This window comes from Copadichromis virginalis, linkage group LG3, assembly GCF_057382275.1.
Source record: "Copadichromis virginalis isolate Kocher_CV1m ecotype Utaka linkage group LG3, C_Virginalis_male_GT1.1, whole genome shotgun sequence".
NCBI classification, from domain to species: Eukaryota; Metazoa; Chordata; class Actinopteri; order Cichliformes; family Cichlidae; genus Copadichromis; species Copadichromis virginalis.
Window position 1 is genome coordinate 39927100 of NC_140620.1, and position 13086 is coordinate 39940185.

The following is a 13086-nucleotide window of genomic DNA, read 5'->3' on the forward strand; positions in this document are numbered from 1 at the left end:
TATATAAAAGTGCTGAAACCATGCTCACTTTAATAATACTAGTAATTGTGCAAATTAATCTTTTTTCTATGGCAAATAAAGATAACAGCAGTTGCCAACAGCAGCTGACCGTTATTTTTCCCCATTTGAAAATCGTTTACCTGGTTTACAGAGTCAGTCGTCCTTAAACGCAACTTTTAGGAACGAGCCAATCAGAAGAGCTCTATTTTTGAAGCGACGGCTAGCTGCGCGATTTTACACACGTCGGGATTGGTGTAAACGCTGGAATTTACGCCCTGGTGTTACTTGTAGATCAGCGAAGCTCCGCGACCTAAGAAAGGGGCGGAGATAATTTTGTTGTCATCGAAGATGATTGAACGGCGATGACCGCAGATTTTCACGCATGAAAAGAAGGGATTTACGTATCAGAGGCTGTACCCCAATGGGAAGTTTATCGGCGATAAGAAAAGAGAAAGGTAATAATTTTCATTACGGCGGTCCTGAGTGCTAACGCTGTTCGGTAAATAAATCGCCTTTGGCCGCTTTATACGGCGGTGCCATTGTTGTTTTGAACTAAACCAGCACTAGCTAGCGCAGCGTTAGCCCGCGTTGGCTGGTGTTTAGTGGCTAGGCCGCGACTGCACGTCTATTTATACTGGCTACTGTTCAAATGAATTATCGTTTGACCTAGATAGCGGTTTCATACACAGCTGCACGCCGTATTTTAGACGCTCACTGCACACCGCTTCTTTTTTGCAAACGATGCTAAGCTGTTGCGGGCTTCCCCTGATAGGGTTGCCTTTAAAGAAACGTTACTGGGCGTGGAAGGCATAGACAGGTGTTACCTCCGTCCGCCTACCTTTCAGTTTCACGCGAGACTCAGAGCGCACGGGTGAAGTTTTGCTGTCTATACCTATTACATGTGACTCGTGAGAAAATAAACATTTAAAAAAGCGTTTCCGTGTGAATTTTAGGAGCCTTATGAAGACCGGGGACGACGGAGCCCCCAGACCGGGCGATGTGTCCTAAACAGAGCCAGCTGTGCCTCGGCACCGAGGGTCTCTGCCCACCGGCATATCCGTGACAGCTGACCTCCCAAAAATGACCCGACTGGTGTGGACACTTGAGTGATAATTTCTCGGAGACTAAGCTGATCACTTGGCAATCATGTCTGTCTCGGTGAGTACAGTTTTTCTCTTTATGTTCGTGGATTTGCATGTGTTCGTGTGGCAGTGTCGCAATAGCTCGGATACTTTGAAAGTCAAGGAATAATTTGCTTTCCTCGCTTTCTTTCTTTCTTTCTTTCTTTTAAACTGGTTTATTTGTTCTCTGTGTCTTATATTGGGATCCTCAGTGCCTCCATTGCAAAAGAGGTCCCACATGGCTCATTGGAGCTCGGTTGTCCCCGGGGGGTTGGTTTAGAGAATGAAAGGGGGCCTGACTCTCTGGCTTTGGGTTGGCAATTAAACCCTAAACAGCAAGGGACAGATGTGCCTCTCATCCCCTCCCCCTTCCCTCTCATCCCGCTCATTACCATTAAGCTCTTGTGTCCATTTGATCATTGATCCTCCCTGACTGTGGCCCTCTTTCTCCCTTCCTCAGGATGAATTGCACAGCTGTGAATTTTGATTTGGCTTTTAAATTTTCCATCTTTTTCTTTTTTTGTTTTGTTTTGTTTTCGTTTGCTAATCCCCCCCCCCCAACCAGGTCTTTCACACAGACATTTAACGAGATCTTCCCTATTCACTCCCTTTCACTCTCCATTCAGCATCGAAACAATCACCCTTTTTATACTCCTCACTTGGCACTGCCACGTCAATGTACTTGTTTGTTTGTGGCGTGCAGGGAGTGTGAATTCAGGCTGTTGATTAATTTGTGCTTTCATATGGCCATTTTAGTTGTTGTTTTTGTGTGTGTGTGTTTTTGTGGGTCAGTGCTGATCACTGCTGCTCTCGTCTCTTCCTCCTGCACAGACGGTATTGGCAAAGGCGTTGTTTGACAACACGGCAGAAAGCCCAGAAGAGTTGGCTTTCCGAAAGGGCGACATCCTCATGGTTCTTGAACAGGAGCAGAGCGGCGGGCCCGGGTGGTGGCTCTGTTCGCTGCATGGCAGACAGGGGATCGCCCCCGCTAATCGCCTTCGACTCCTTCAGACCGCCCCGCCCCCTGGCTCGGACCCCTGTCGTGGCTCCAGTGAAGACTCGGTCTACCTGTCGCCTGGTGCCCCGCTGGCTCGGACCGCGAATGATGCGGACGGAGTTTATCGCTCCCCGCCAGCGGTGGGCGAGGGACGAGGAGCAGGGTCGAGACCAGGGGAGCTACGCAGAACTGAGGGCGGGCGGCCACGCTCGCACTCTAGCTCTGGCACCCGGCCCAGACCTGACTGGGATATCGGGGTGGTGGGGCGGCCACGCTCACCCTCTTTGAGAGGACGAGGAACAGACATGACAGGAGCGGTTTATCAGAGCCCAGTGAGTCCCGCGCCTGCAGCAGCTCAGCATGCGAGGCAGCCAGGAGCTCACCTGGCTTCAGAGTCTGTGTATCTTGCCCCCAGCGGAGTGCCGAGGACAGCCGATGAAGCAGAGGACGCTACATATCTTGTTCCCAGAGAAACAATAACCACGGGGGCCTCGGATGACTGTTACTTGGTGCCCAAAGGCACGCCTCTTGCAGGCGATGATGTTTACCAATCCCCAACGGGAGGCTCTGTGGCCAGTGCTTTTTGCTCTAATGGACCATTGATAACCAATGGAACTACAGCTACCCCCCAATCAAAAGCGAACCAGGACACACCTGGGATGTACCAAACACCCACTTCTGTGGGAGTGAGCCTTCCGAGGACACCAGCAACAATTCTGGCTCACCACTACCCGCCTCAGATAACCTCTGCCCAAGCGTCTCCTCGAGCCCTGCTCAAGGGAGCTTTGCCCACCCCTGCCGCTGCCAGGGGCAAGCCCGGCCTTGCCTCTCACCGGGGATCCCCATTGCTTATCAGAGCTGGCCAGGTCAGGGCTCCTGGATCGCCAAATTTCGCCCGCAAACCACCTCCACCAGCACCTCCAGTAAGGAGCGTCACCAGGAAGGACACACAACCATCACAGCTGTCAGCTGACTCTAACTCTGTCCCCAAATCTGCTGCTCAAGCAACTTCTGCAAGCCTGCAGCAAGAAGAGGGCAAACAGAGGGCAGCCCCCCAGGGAACGGAGGAAAGGACGAGTAATGGCGTGGAGAAAAGCAGCAGTGTGCAGAATCAAAAGGGAGAAAATCAGGATTATTCAGATCCTGTTGATGATCAGGTATGTGACGATTATACTTAAAGCGATTAAAAGTTGTTCTATCTAATTCTTCAGTATTTATAAAGTAAGAATAAAGTTATTACCTGTTAATAACATCCTGGCTCAGCAGCTCTGCATGCTGTGAGGGCAGTGAGCCTGTTTCCTTGCTGAACAGAAAAAAATCTGCGTTTCCTGTTCAGTTTTGACCATTTGATAAAAATAAATGTGACTCATATCAGATTTTAAAAAAGTGTTTCGTTTTTGTTAAATGTTTGTTTTTTGTTTCGTTCTTTGGAAACCCTGCTGGGTTTCATCTAGGGGGTGGGGGAGGAGGCATTTTTAGTGGTGTGTTAAACAGGTTAGGTCGTCCTGTAATGTTGCTTTAGTTCTCAATATGATGACATCATAAGCAGTTTTTTTCCTCTGCATACAGAAGATGTTTGTGAAAGAAGTGGAAAAATCACCAGAAGTGTTACAAAATAACTTTAAGTCAGTATTTTTTTTAAGCATGGCTTGATTTACAACAGTTTTGTTTATCAAATATCAGGAAACTGCATAAACTTGTGTTAACTAAGGTAACAAAGACTGTTCTCTAACTATATGTGGACTGATTGTTCTCATGTCCGTTGTCAACGCCCCGCACCAAAACTTTAAAGACGTCTATTTTGAGCCAGGAAAAGCCCTTCACCATGTACATGAATCCTTTTATTACTCCTGGATGGTACTTGTTTGGCAATAAACTTTTAAAGTCTCCATCATATTTACTGGGAATATTTTAGTGTTAAATTAAATATTTTTTTTATGATTTTTCTTCTTTCTTTTTTTTAATTCTAATGTTGCCTTGGTAGGTATACGATACACCTCCGAAGGGCAGGTGGCAGCATCCAGTCCCCTCTGCACTTGGAGAAGATGACAGCATTTACGACACCCCCCGCAGTGTGCCACCGCAGGCCGACGCTGAGTCAGAGGTAAAGACTTTGCACACGAGGCTGACTTATGGATAAACCTCTGAATTAGTGTCTAAAGCAACTGCTTTATTTGTTGTTTGACTGTGAGCTGTCAAGTGGCTTTATATCCTCTTTGCCTTCCTTGTGTGGCCACGATGAGCTCCACTGCTGGCTGTGGTAGCTTGGAAGTTCAGTGTTTTATAATGATTAAATGTTTGGGACAAACTGTTTTCCTGTGGTCAATCCATCCACCTGTTTTCATATCTAGGTCCACACACATTTATTTAATTAATTAAGCCAGTATTAAATATCACTTAGAGGAATTACTGAAACAGTGGTACGTTGCAGTTGGTGCTTCATCTCCCGGCACACAAAACGCAAAATCAACTTTAGAGAGCGTCTGACAGAGAATTACTTACAGGGCTTCTGTGTTTCTGTTTTGTTCCTGTCATATTTTGACCTGACAAACATCCAGCAGAATCAAAATGCTCTGATTACCCCCAACCCTAGTATATTATTTTGCTGGAAACTGTGGGAATCTGCTGTGCTGAATGCATGCCTACACAAGCAAAGAACAAGAGATGACTATCATATACCCCGCCACTATTTCTTCCCACATTCCAGTATTAGCCTGTCTCCCTGCCCCCCTTCGAGGCGAGGCCACACCTGTCTCTGTGTGCTCCTGGAGCCAGTCTATCCAGTACAAATGCTGCTTCTATTTTTCTCCCAGTCACACCCATCTGTCACAACCATGCCAAGGATATACCACCGCCATCACCACCACCACCACCACATCCCTGCCCCCAGTGGTCTCCACTTTAAAGTTACTTGAAAATGTGTGCCAGCTGCTGGGTTATTTTTTCCCTCCTTGCCTGCAGTCACTGTATGTGGACTGCAGGCTCGCTTTAAGACTTAATGAATAAAAATGTGTTTCCCACATCAGTGGGAGTCAGTAACTCTTTGCTGGATGTACCTACAGAGTGCATATGGGTTCCCTTTTTAATGTAGCATATAATTGGTACTTACTGCATTTACTGCATGGATGAAATGTTATTATTATTATTATTATGCCATTATTGGACTAAATAATAAAGAATCTACCTGGAGTATCTTCCTTCCTTTCTTCATCTGTTTTTCAAATTTCAAAGTTTCGCAATGTTTTCTTTATTTATTTAAACAATCAAATCTGCTTTTCCCTCTTCACTGATAGGTCTATGATGTCCCCACAATCACTCTGACTAAGGCCACAGTAGATGTTCAGCCTGACGAAGCTGATGATGAAGTCTACAGTGTCCCTACACTTCCGGGCGTCCCTCTGGCACCGGGAGAGTCGACCAGCAGCCTCTGTGGGGAGGAAGTCCCTCAGGTCGGACGGGTTTCTTGTGTTCCTGGATCCGAGAAACGAGTCAGTGGTGGAGATAATAGCCGTGGTGACTCTGAGCCCGATGGTGGGATTTATGACATGCCAGCTCTGACTGTCGAAGTCCTTCCTCATTCCTCATCATCTTCTTCCACCTCCACACGCCGCCTCTCTGTGTCTAGTAACGGCTCTGGTGACATGCAGTGGCGAGCTTCGCTTTCCAGTCTGGTCCACTCTGTGCTCACCACAGTCTCCAACTCGCCCTCCACTCTGTCCTCACGGGACCTGGCTACCTCACTGGCGGAAATCCTGTCCACCTGGAAAGCCAGTCATTCAGGGGATCCCCCGCCACCCCTTCAGCAGGCCTGGGCACGCTTATCGGACCTGCTCCCAGCGTTGTCTGCCGTCGGTAGCGCTCCTCCATCCGAAGGGCTCTTGTCGCTGGTCCAGCGCTCGCTTGAGGAAAGCACCCTCCTCTTACAGGCTCAGGGCCGGCCCCGTCTGCCTTCCCAAGAATCTCTGTCACGTAGGCCGTTGCCTGCGCTCCCGGTGCCTGATGGGAAGTCATCTGGAGGAGGAATGGGTTCCCGTAAAAGCAGCTGGATCCAGGAGAGGCCTCTGCCTCCAACCCCTCAGCCTGCTTTCCCCTTGCCTCCTACTCCAGCCACGGTGATGCTCACAGTGGGACCTGCTGATGAAGAAGATGATCCCAGCAACGAGTATGCTGGGATCGGCTTGACTCCCATCCCGGCTCCAGTTCCTACTGGAGACAGTGTTGGATATGTAAAGCTGCAGGTTAGTTTTTATTATGTTAGGAATGCATCGTTTTATAGTATCACATTAATTTCTTCCTTACCTTGATATTTATGCTATATATGCATCTAATTCCTTACAGTTTCTGTTATTGTGCTTTAACACATTTTTTCCTTTGCTGGTAACTAGTCACACATGTTCTCTGGTCACTTTGCTCTAGGGTAAACCTGAACCGCCTCCTGACGCCCGCACTGAGAACGGACAGACACAAACTATCACCTCAGAGCCACGGGTGAGCTGTTCCCTCTGTGTTTTTACCTCTGTTTACTTGATCCTTTGCTCCTGACTCACTCACAGTGATTCCCCACAGCGAAGGCATCGATTCACTCTTGTTTTCACAGTCTGCTCTGTTTACTAGTGAACAGTATGACTCTTTAATCCAGTTTGCAGCAGCTGTTTGTTTTACCAATACAAGCTTTATACTCCATAAGTTTACCTAGTGCTGTGTATTTGTATGCTGCTGCAGTCTTTCAAATGAATCTGTTTACTCCGCAGTTAATTCTGAAATCAGTCATCCAGGTTGACAGGAAAGTCAAGTAAGCACATACATCAGCATAAATGTATGAGGTGCCATCAAAAAAATTAAATTCTTTTTATCTGTATTTGGCCTCCATTGCTTCAGAACTAGTCACATTGTGGATGGATACGCTGTTCCTTGGCCCATTTTGTAAGCACCTCAGGCACCTGGATCTCCTCCACTGTGCCAAAAGAAATCTTGAATTCCATTTTGGAAAAGAGCATGAGGTTGAAATCTGGAGAATAAAGCAGAGCAGCAGGGAAAGATGGTGGTAGAGGTGCAGCCAAAAAAACTTGGATGTGAGCAAGCATCCATCAAAACTCTGGGTTAGCGCTGATCCTCTCCCTCAGTCACCTCAGGGTGTTTGAGGAGAACTCTGCTTTGATAGCCTGACAAATTGTGGCCTTCATCTCTGTGAACCTGGGCTTCTTGCATCACCATGTGTCAACCCTAGATGTATATGTGCGTGTCATCTGCACAGCAATTAAAAATATACGTTCACATACTCTTGCCAAGTGAGAGTATGAAGACGGAAAATAAAATGGGGCTTTAAATTGAACCTTGTGGTACACCACAGGCATCAACACGACCATGCTGTGCTCAGTTTACACACGACGACAGTCTCTGAGCTTTTTTTTTTTTTAATCACACCTTGTCCTGTCTTGCGAAAACTCGAAGTCAGTTCTGTTGCATCAGACTGAAGTCATGTCTTCTTATTGCTCCGTCTGCATTTTTCCTGCCCCTCGCTACATTCCCTTGTTTTGTCATCGACGGGTAACAAGAGGTCACTTGTGGATCTCAACAGACTTTCTTACATAGGACGGAGACTCCAGGACAATGAGTGACAGAAGAGCACAGTCATCCTTTGAGCAGTGGCTGACGTGCTGTATGGACCCTCTGTTTGTACGACTCGGGTTCAGTTCAAGGCTGCCTGCTTTGACTTACCATATGCTAATTTGGTTATATATTTTCTGCTCTCATTAGCAGCTTTTTCATGTGTTATTAATACATTTCCTGTTATTTGACTATTATATTAGGACCGTTTTTTGTGTATGTATCACATGCTTTGATCCTATTTGGACTTTATGAAGACAAACAGCCTTAAACAGTTATTTGGCACAATTAACAGTGGCTGCAATTCTTGCGCAACTCTGATAGGAAACTCTGACATTTAGGACTTTGTCTTTGCTGGCTAATATTAAAATATGAAGTCAGTTGACTGAAGCCTAGAACTACTTTGACAATCAAATGCCTTCTCTGGCACACGATTTGTAAGTGGGGTGTTAATAAAATGTGAAAATGTCTTAAGCTTTGAGATGAAGGAATTTCTGGGCTTTAGGACGCAGTCCTGTGACAGTCTGTTTTGGTATTTTGGAGCTCAGTTAGGAAAGAAATAAATCAGAAGGAGCCATTTGGACTCTAAGACGTTTATTGCAGGTGGTTTCTCAGCCTCTTTTACACTTTGTGGACTAAATGATTAGTCAAGACATGGTTGCAGATTATTGCTAAGGTTAAAAAATAATATAGAATACTTTGCAAAAGTCTTGAGCCACCTTTCATTTCTTTATATCTGACTCTATTGTGATTATTTAATGTGGTCTTGAGCAATACTTCTCCAGTCTTTCTGAAGCTCCCTTAAAGTTTTTCTTTGGCTGCTTTTTCACTCATTTTCAGTCCAGCCCTCCTACCTGACCATTTTCAGATGTATGAATCATGCAATCGTAAAAAGCACCTAATTCAAGTGTTGAACCAGAGTTCTGTCTACACATCATAATTTAGCAAATAACCAATATTAAGTGGTATCTTTAGGCACTTTGTTAGTAGCAGCCTGCTGCAACAACACATCATTTGATCCCATTTTTTTAAACATATATTTATTGGATTTTGCATATTCCCAAATTTAGTTATGTATTTTTCATTACCTCACTCTCTCTCCACTTCCTCAACTTCCCTAAACAAACTAAACTCGATGTTACATTGTTTAACCATTGGTCAAAAGAGGGGCTATCAACATTCTCCCAGCATACTGCAACACAACGTTTGGCCTGGAGTAAGCAAAGGTAAACTGTCTTTCTCTCTGTACGAGATAAATTACAGTCATCTGGATAAATGCTTAAAATACAGAACACAGGACTTAACAGAACAGGGAAACATGGGACCCGAGAAATGCATTTTAACACTGAGCACCAAAACTTTTTACACTTCCACAAACAGTGATACAATGAAGCTTGGTGATTGGTACACTTACAACATTTGTCCAGTATATTAGGATCAAATTTATTTATTTGCAGGGGAGACATTTGTTCGCATTATCCAGTTAAAGTCTCAATCGGGTGTTGATGGTTTGGGTGTGTGTCTTTAAACATATTTTACTCCACTCAATGGGTGAAATATCTTCTAACTCTTGTATTCACTCCTGTCGCTTATTGTCTGAGGTGCCTCTGTGCTTCTCAACCAACATGTTATAAAACTGAGAGACCGAAGCAATTTTTTGTAACGTGTTTCTAGGATGGAAAGTGGAGGCTGTTGCACTGAATTTTTGATTGAGCCAGAATAAAACGTCATTTGTTATTGACTATATAACAAAGATGACACAGTTACAGGCATAAAATTGTATTTTTGCATCAGTTAGGTGATTCCCAAAGAGCAATTAGCAGAATATGGAACTTTTCTCAGCATTTTGTGAAATGTGTCCTTAAATTTTTTTTGAAGAGACGGAACAAGTGGAGGACAAAAGAAATGTCCCCCAAAAATTATCTACAGCCGATGAACAGTTTCATGTTCTTTGTAATACATGGGGAAAAAATCCAACAAAGACCCTGCACAGGAGCTGAGAGATGCTTCAGTTGATCCATCTGCTGTTCACTGAAGCCTCATCAGAAGTGAGTGTCCACAGGCATCTGTAAGACACGGAGGAGGCTCTGTCATGGTTTGGAGCTGTATTTGAGCCAGTGTTGTTTGAGATCTTGTCAAAATTGGTTGAATTATGAACGCAGGTCATCATGAACATCAGATTATGATCCATTTAAGAACATCTCACACTGGCAGCATCTTCGTTTTTCGGCATGACAGTGATCCCAAAAACACAGCCAATGGAGTGGCAGAGCCTGGACCCTGAACATTATTGAAGCAGTGGGACCATCTTGACAGAGAAGAGAACCAAAGACTACTTGAAGAAATGACACCAAGGATTGCAAAAGAGAGTTCAGATTGTGAAGAATAAAGGCAGTCATACCAAATATTAGCTTTCTAGCTTGTACCACCTCTGTTTTTGCCTTATATACTATATTTTTATGTATGTTTCCACGTGTTTTAATAAATCGCTGCTCCCATTTTCCATGCACTATCCTAAGAAATAATGAGATTTGCACAGTGCTGTAAATATGTGCGTTGTGTTTTTTATTTTAATTTCTCAGGACTTCTTTCAGTTTGCTGTTTATGTATCTGAAAGTCTTGTTTTCATTCTCCTTAATTCAGATTAGAAACCTTCTGGCTACTTTCCTACATTTCTTGTGCAGATTTTCATTTTCCTTTCTCATCTTTTTCAGTTGACCCCCTCCCCTCCTCTGCCAGTGTCCCTCTCCCTGGAGGACTCAGAGCTGCTCTCCTTCTACTCCTCTCAAAGCCTCGCCCACCTCTCCTGCCTGGCGGATGCCGTCGATGTGCTCTTCAGCAGCGTGAAGGGAAACCAACCTCCTCGAATCTTCGTCGCCAGAGGAAAGAGCCTCATTGTAACTGCGCACAAGCTGGTATTCATCGGGGACACGCTCTCCCGTCTTCTCACGTCTGCTGACCTCCGGGCCAAAGTATGTGGAAAAGTTGGCATGATGTTTAGATCCAGCATTTCATAGCGGTGTAATATCTTTAATATTTTTTTCCCCCATCAGATCACTACCTCGGGGGGACGGCTCTGCCAAGCTTTGAAGGCAGTCGTGGTGGCAACAAAGGGTGCTGCACAGAACTATCCATCAGTATCTGCCACCCAGGAGATGGTGGACCGTGTCGCAGAGCTCTCCCAGCAGGCGGCCGGCTTCTCCACTCTGCTGCAGCGTCTGGCAGAAATATCTTCATGATGTTTCTTAGTGCTTACGTTAAAACAAACAACTTTGTCTACACTACACATCTATTTCCTCCTCTCTGAAATGCCTTATTTGTTGTTACACTCGTTCATTACCCCTGTGCTTGAATGGGATGGAAGGAAGCGAAGCCGAATCCTGCGGCGAGGCGTTTGTTCCTCGCCACAGCTGTTATCCAGCTGTTTTCACCGTGTTGCGTGTGTCGCCTGAGCGCGTGCTGGTTTGCTTTTGTTTCTCCACTGACCTCTGTGCTTTGATGCCAGGCAAAAATAGTTTTTTAAGTGTTAATTTATTGAAGATTTTGAAGCCCCTGTGTGGTTTAAGTGTCCGTGTGGACTTCCTATTTTGGGAGCTTTGCTTTAATGTGCTTGCCATATTTTTTTTTTCTCCCCCCCCTACCTCTCACACGATAGCCATTTTTCCTTCCTTCCTCTATTTATTCAGCCACCCCCGATTTCCAGAAATAGTCCAGAGGAGGAGACTTTACATCCTTTTTTCTTACTGTGATACCTGAAGGGCCTTTTGTGATTATCAATTCAGAAGCAGCATGTTGTGTGTGTTTTTGGGGGGCTTTATTTGGGAGAAATGTTGGAAGTTTTCCCAGCTTCTATTCTCAATCTGTGCAAGTGTTTGCGTGTTTTGTGTAGTGCCCCATTTCCACTTAACAAGAAACATCTCCTCATTCTTCAGTTTGCACGTGTTTCACATCTCTATGAAGAAAAACAAAAGCTTTTTTGTCACAGACGGAGAATATGTCTGTGGGTCGATGAAGGGGTTTTTGATTGAGCAACGTTAGCTGGGTGACAAATTGCCTCATCCTATTCTTTCCCACAGTCATGTGGCAGGTTTGGTAATGGATGCGAAACCTGTTGACCGAGTTCACCTGTCTTCACACGTCTTGTTATGACTTGCATCACTTCTCTTCTTTGACTTTTGCTTTTCAGCATCATTTTCCCATAAACTGCCTGTCATCGCCTCTTATTTATGTCCGCTTTGATAGTTTGAAGCCATCTTATTGTGGAAGTGCACATCAGAAACCAGTTGTGATTATTATGACGGAACAAAGACGGGGACGACGGTTAACTCTACATCAGTTTGTGGGACTTTATTGTGATCGTGAACCTATGCCTGTGGAATGAAGCATAGTCTGCTTTTCAATTTAAAAGAGACACTTTGTATTTTACAATCCATGAAAACAAACCTGTTTTGTGTCTAACACTACTCCACTTTTCATACTGACAGGTGCACAGCACGGCCTGTGAGTCATAATTGGTATTATGCTCCTCTCTGCGACAACACGTCAGCATATTCACACTACACATCTTGTTTGTGAGAGAACATAGCCAGGGGGATAAAACTTGAATATAGCACTACCTTCTCTTCTGGCAATCATATTACTTTGCCCCCCCCCCCCCCCCCCCTTTATTTCCCCCTACTTTTTCTTTTTCTAATGTTTCAGATTTAAATTGTTGACTTGGTTTCCAGCTTTTACATTTTCTTTGCTGCAGTGCCACCCTGTGGAGGTTTGAAGTATTTTCCAATGACTAGCAGCCTGTTAAAATGGGCTGTGTGTGTGTGTGTGTGTGTGTGTGTGTGTGTGTGTGTTAAGGGAGCATGATGGGCAAGTAACCTTTAGCTGTATATTTATTGTATGCCAACGTTTATGTTCCTTTGCTTTCCCCATCTGCATGGCTTTAATTTGCTTATACTTTATACATATATATATGCACATCCTTCACCTGAGTGATGTAATTGGGTGATTTGCAATGAACAAAGTTTTTCTTTTTCTTTTTTTTTTCCGAGTTACAGTTCAAAAATGGCTGTCTTTTCTTTTGTAACTGGATGGGGTTTGTTTTTGTTTTTTTTACACTATTTGAACTCAGTATGATCTGTTATGCATATTGCTGACATATAGAAGTGAATGCTTTTCCTACAGTAATAACAGACCTAATCCTCCTTATTTTTAACACTACATTGGTTGTCTGTCTTGTATTCCTGTTCAGAAAACACAAATACATTTTTTTGCAAATAAAATATTGTTTGTTTTATTTGTTGTTGTATTACTATATTAGTCGTGTTTATACAAAAAAAAACATTTTGGTAAGAGGATCGTTCGGAC

The 13086-nt window shown here is 44.5% G+C and overlaps 1 protein-coding gene across 1 annotated transcript; it reads left to right on the forward strand.

Moving 5' to 3' along the window:
* Positions 1 to 207: 207 nt before the first annotated feature.
* Positions 208 to 13015, forward strand: efs (embryonal Fyn-associated substrate). Its single transcript, XM_085451078.1, has 8 exons — positions 208 to 455; positions 954 to 1158; positions 1953 to 3275; positions 4103 to 4222; positions 5412 to 6356; positions 6535 to 6606; positions 10440 to 10697; positions 10779 to 13015. Exons 2-8 carry the CDS (start codon positions 1147 to 1149, stop codon positions 10962 to 10964), a joined length of 2916 nt encoding a protein of 971 aa, XP_085307204.1. The 5' UTR covers positions 208 to 455; positions 954 to 1146; the 3' UTR covers positions 10965 to 13015.
* The last annotated feature ends 71 nt before the right edge of the window (positions 13016 to 13086 follow it).

Coding starts and splice junctions, on each gene's coding strand:
- efs (XM_085451078.1), top strand. Junction 4,223..5,411: donor AGGCCGACGCTGAGTCAGAG/GTAAAGACTTTG, acceptor CTTCACTGATAG/GTCTATGATGTCCCCACAAT. Junction 6,357..6,534: donor TTGGATATGTAAAGCTGCAG/GTTAGTTTTTAT, acceptor ACTTTGCTCTAG/GGTAAACCTGAACCGCCTCC.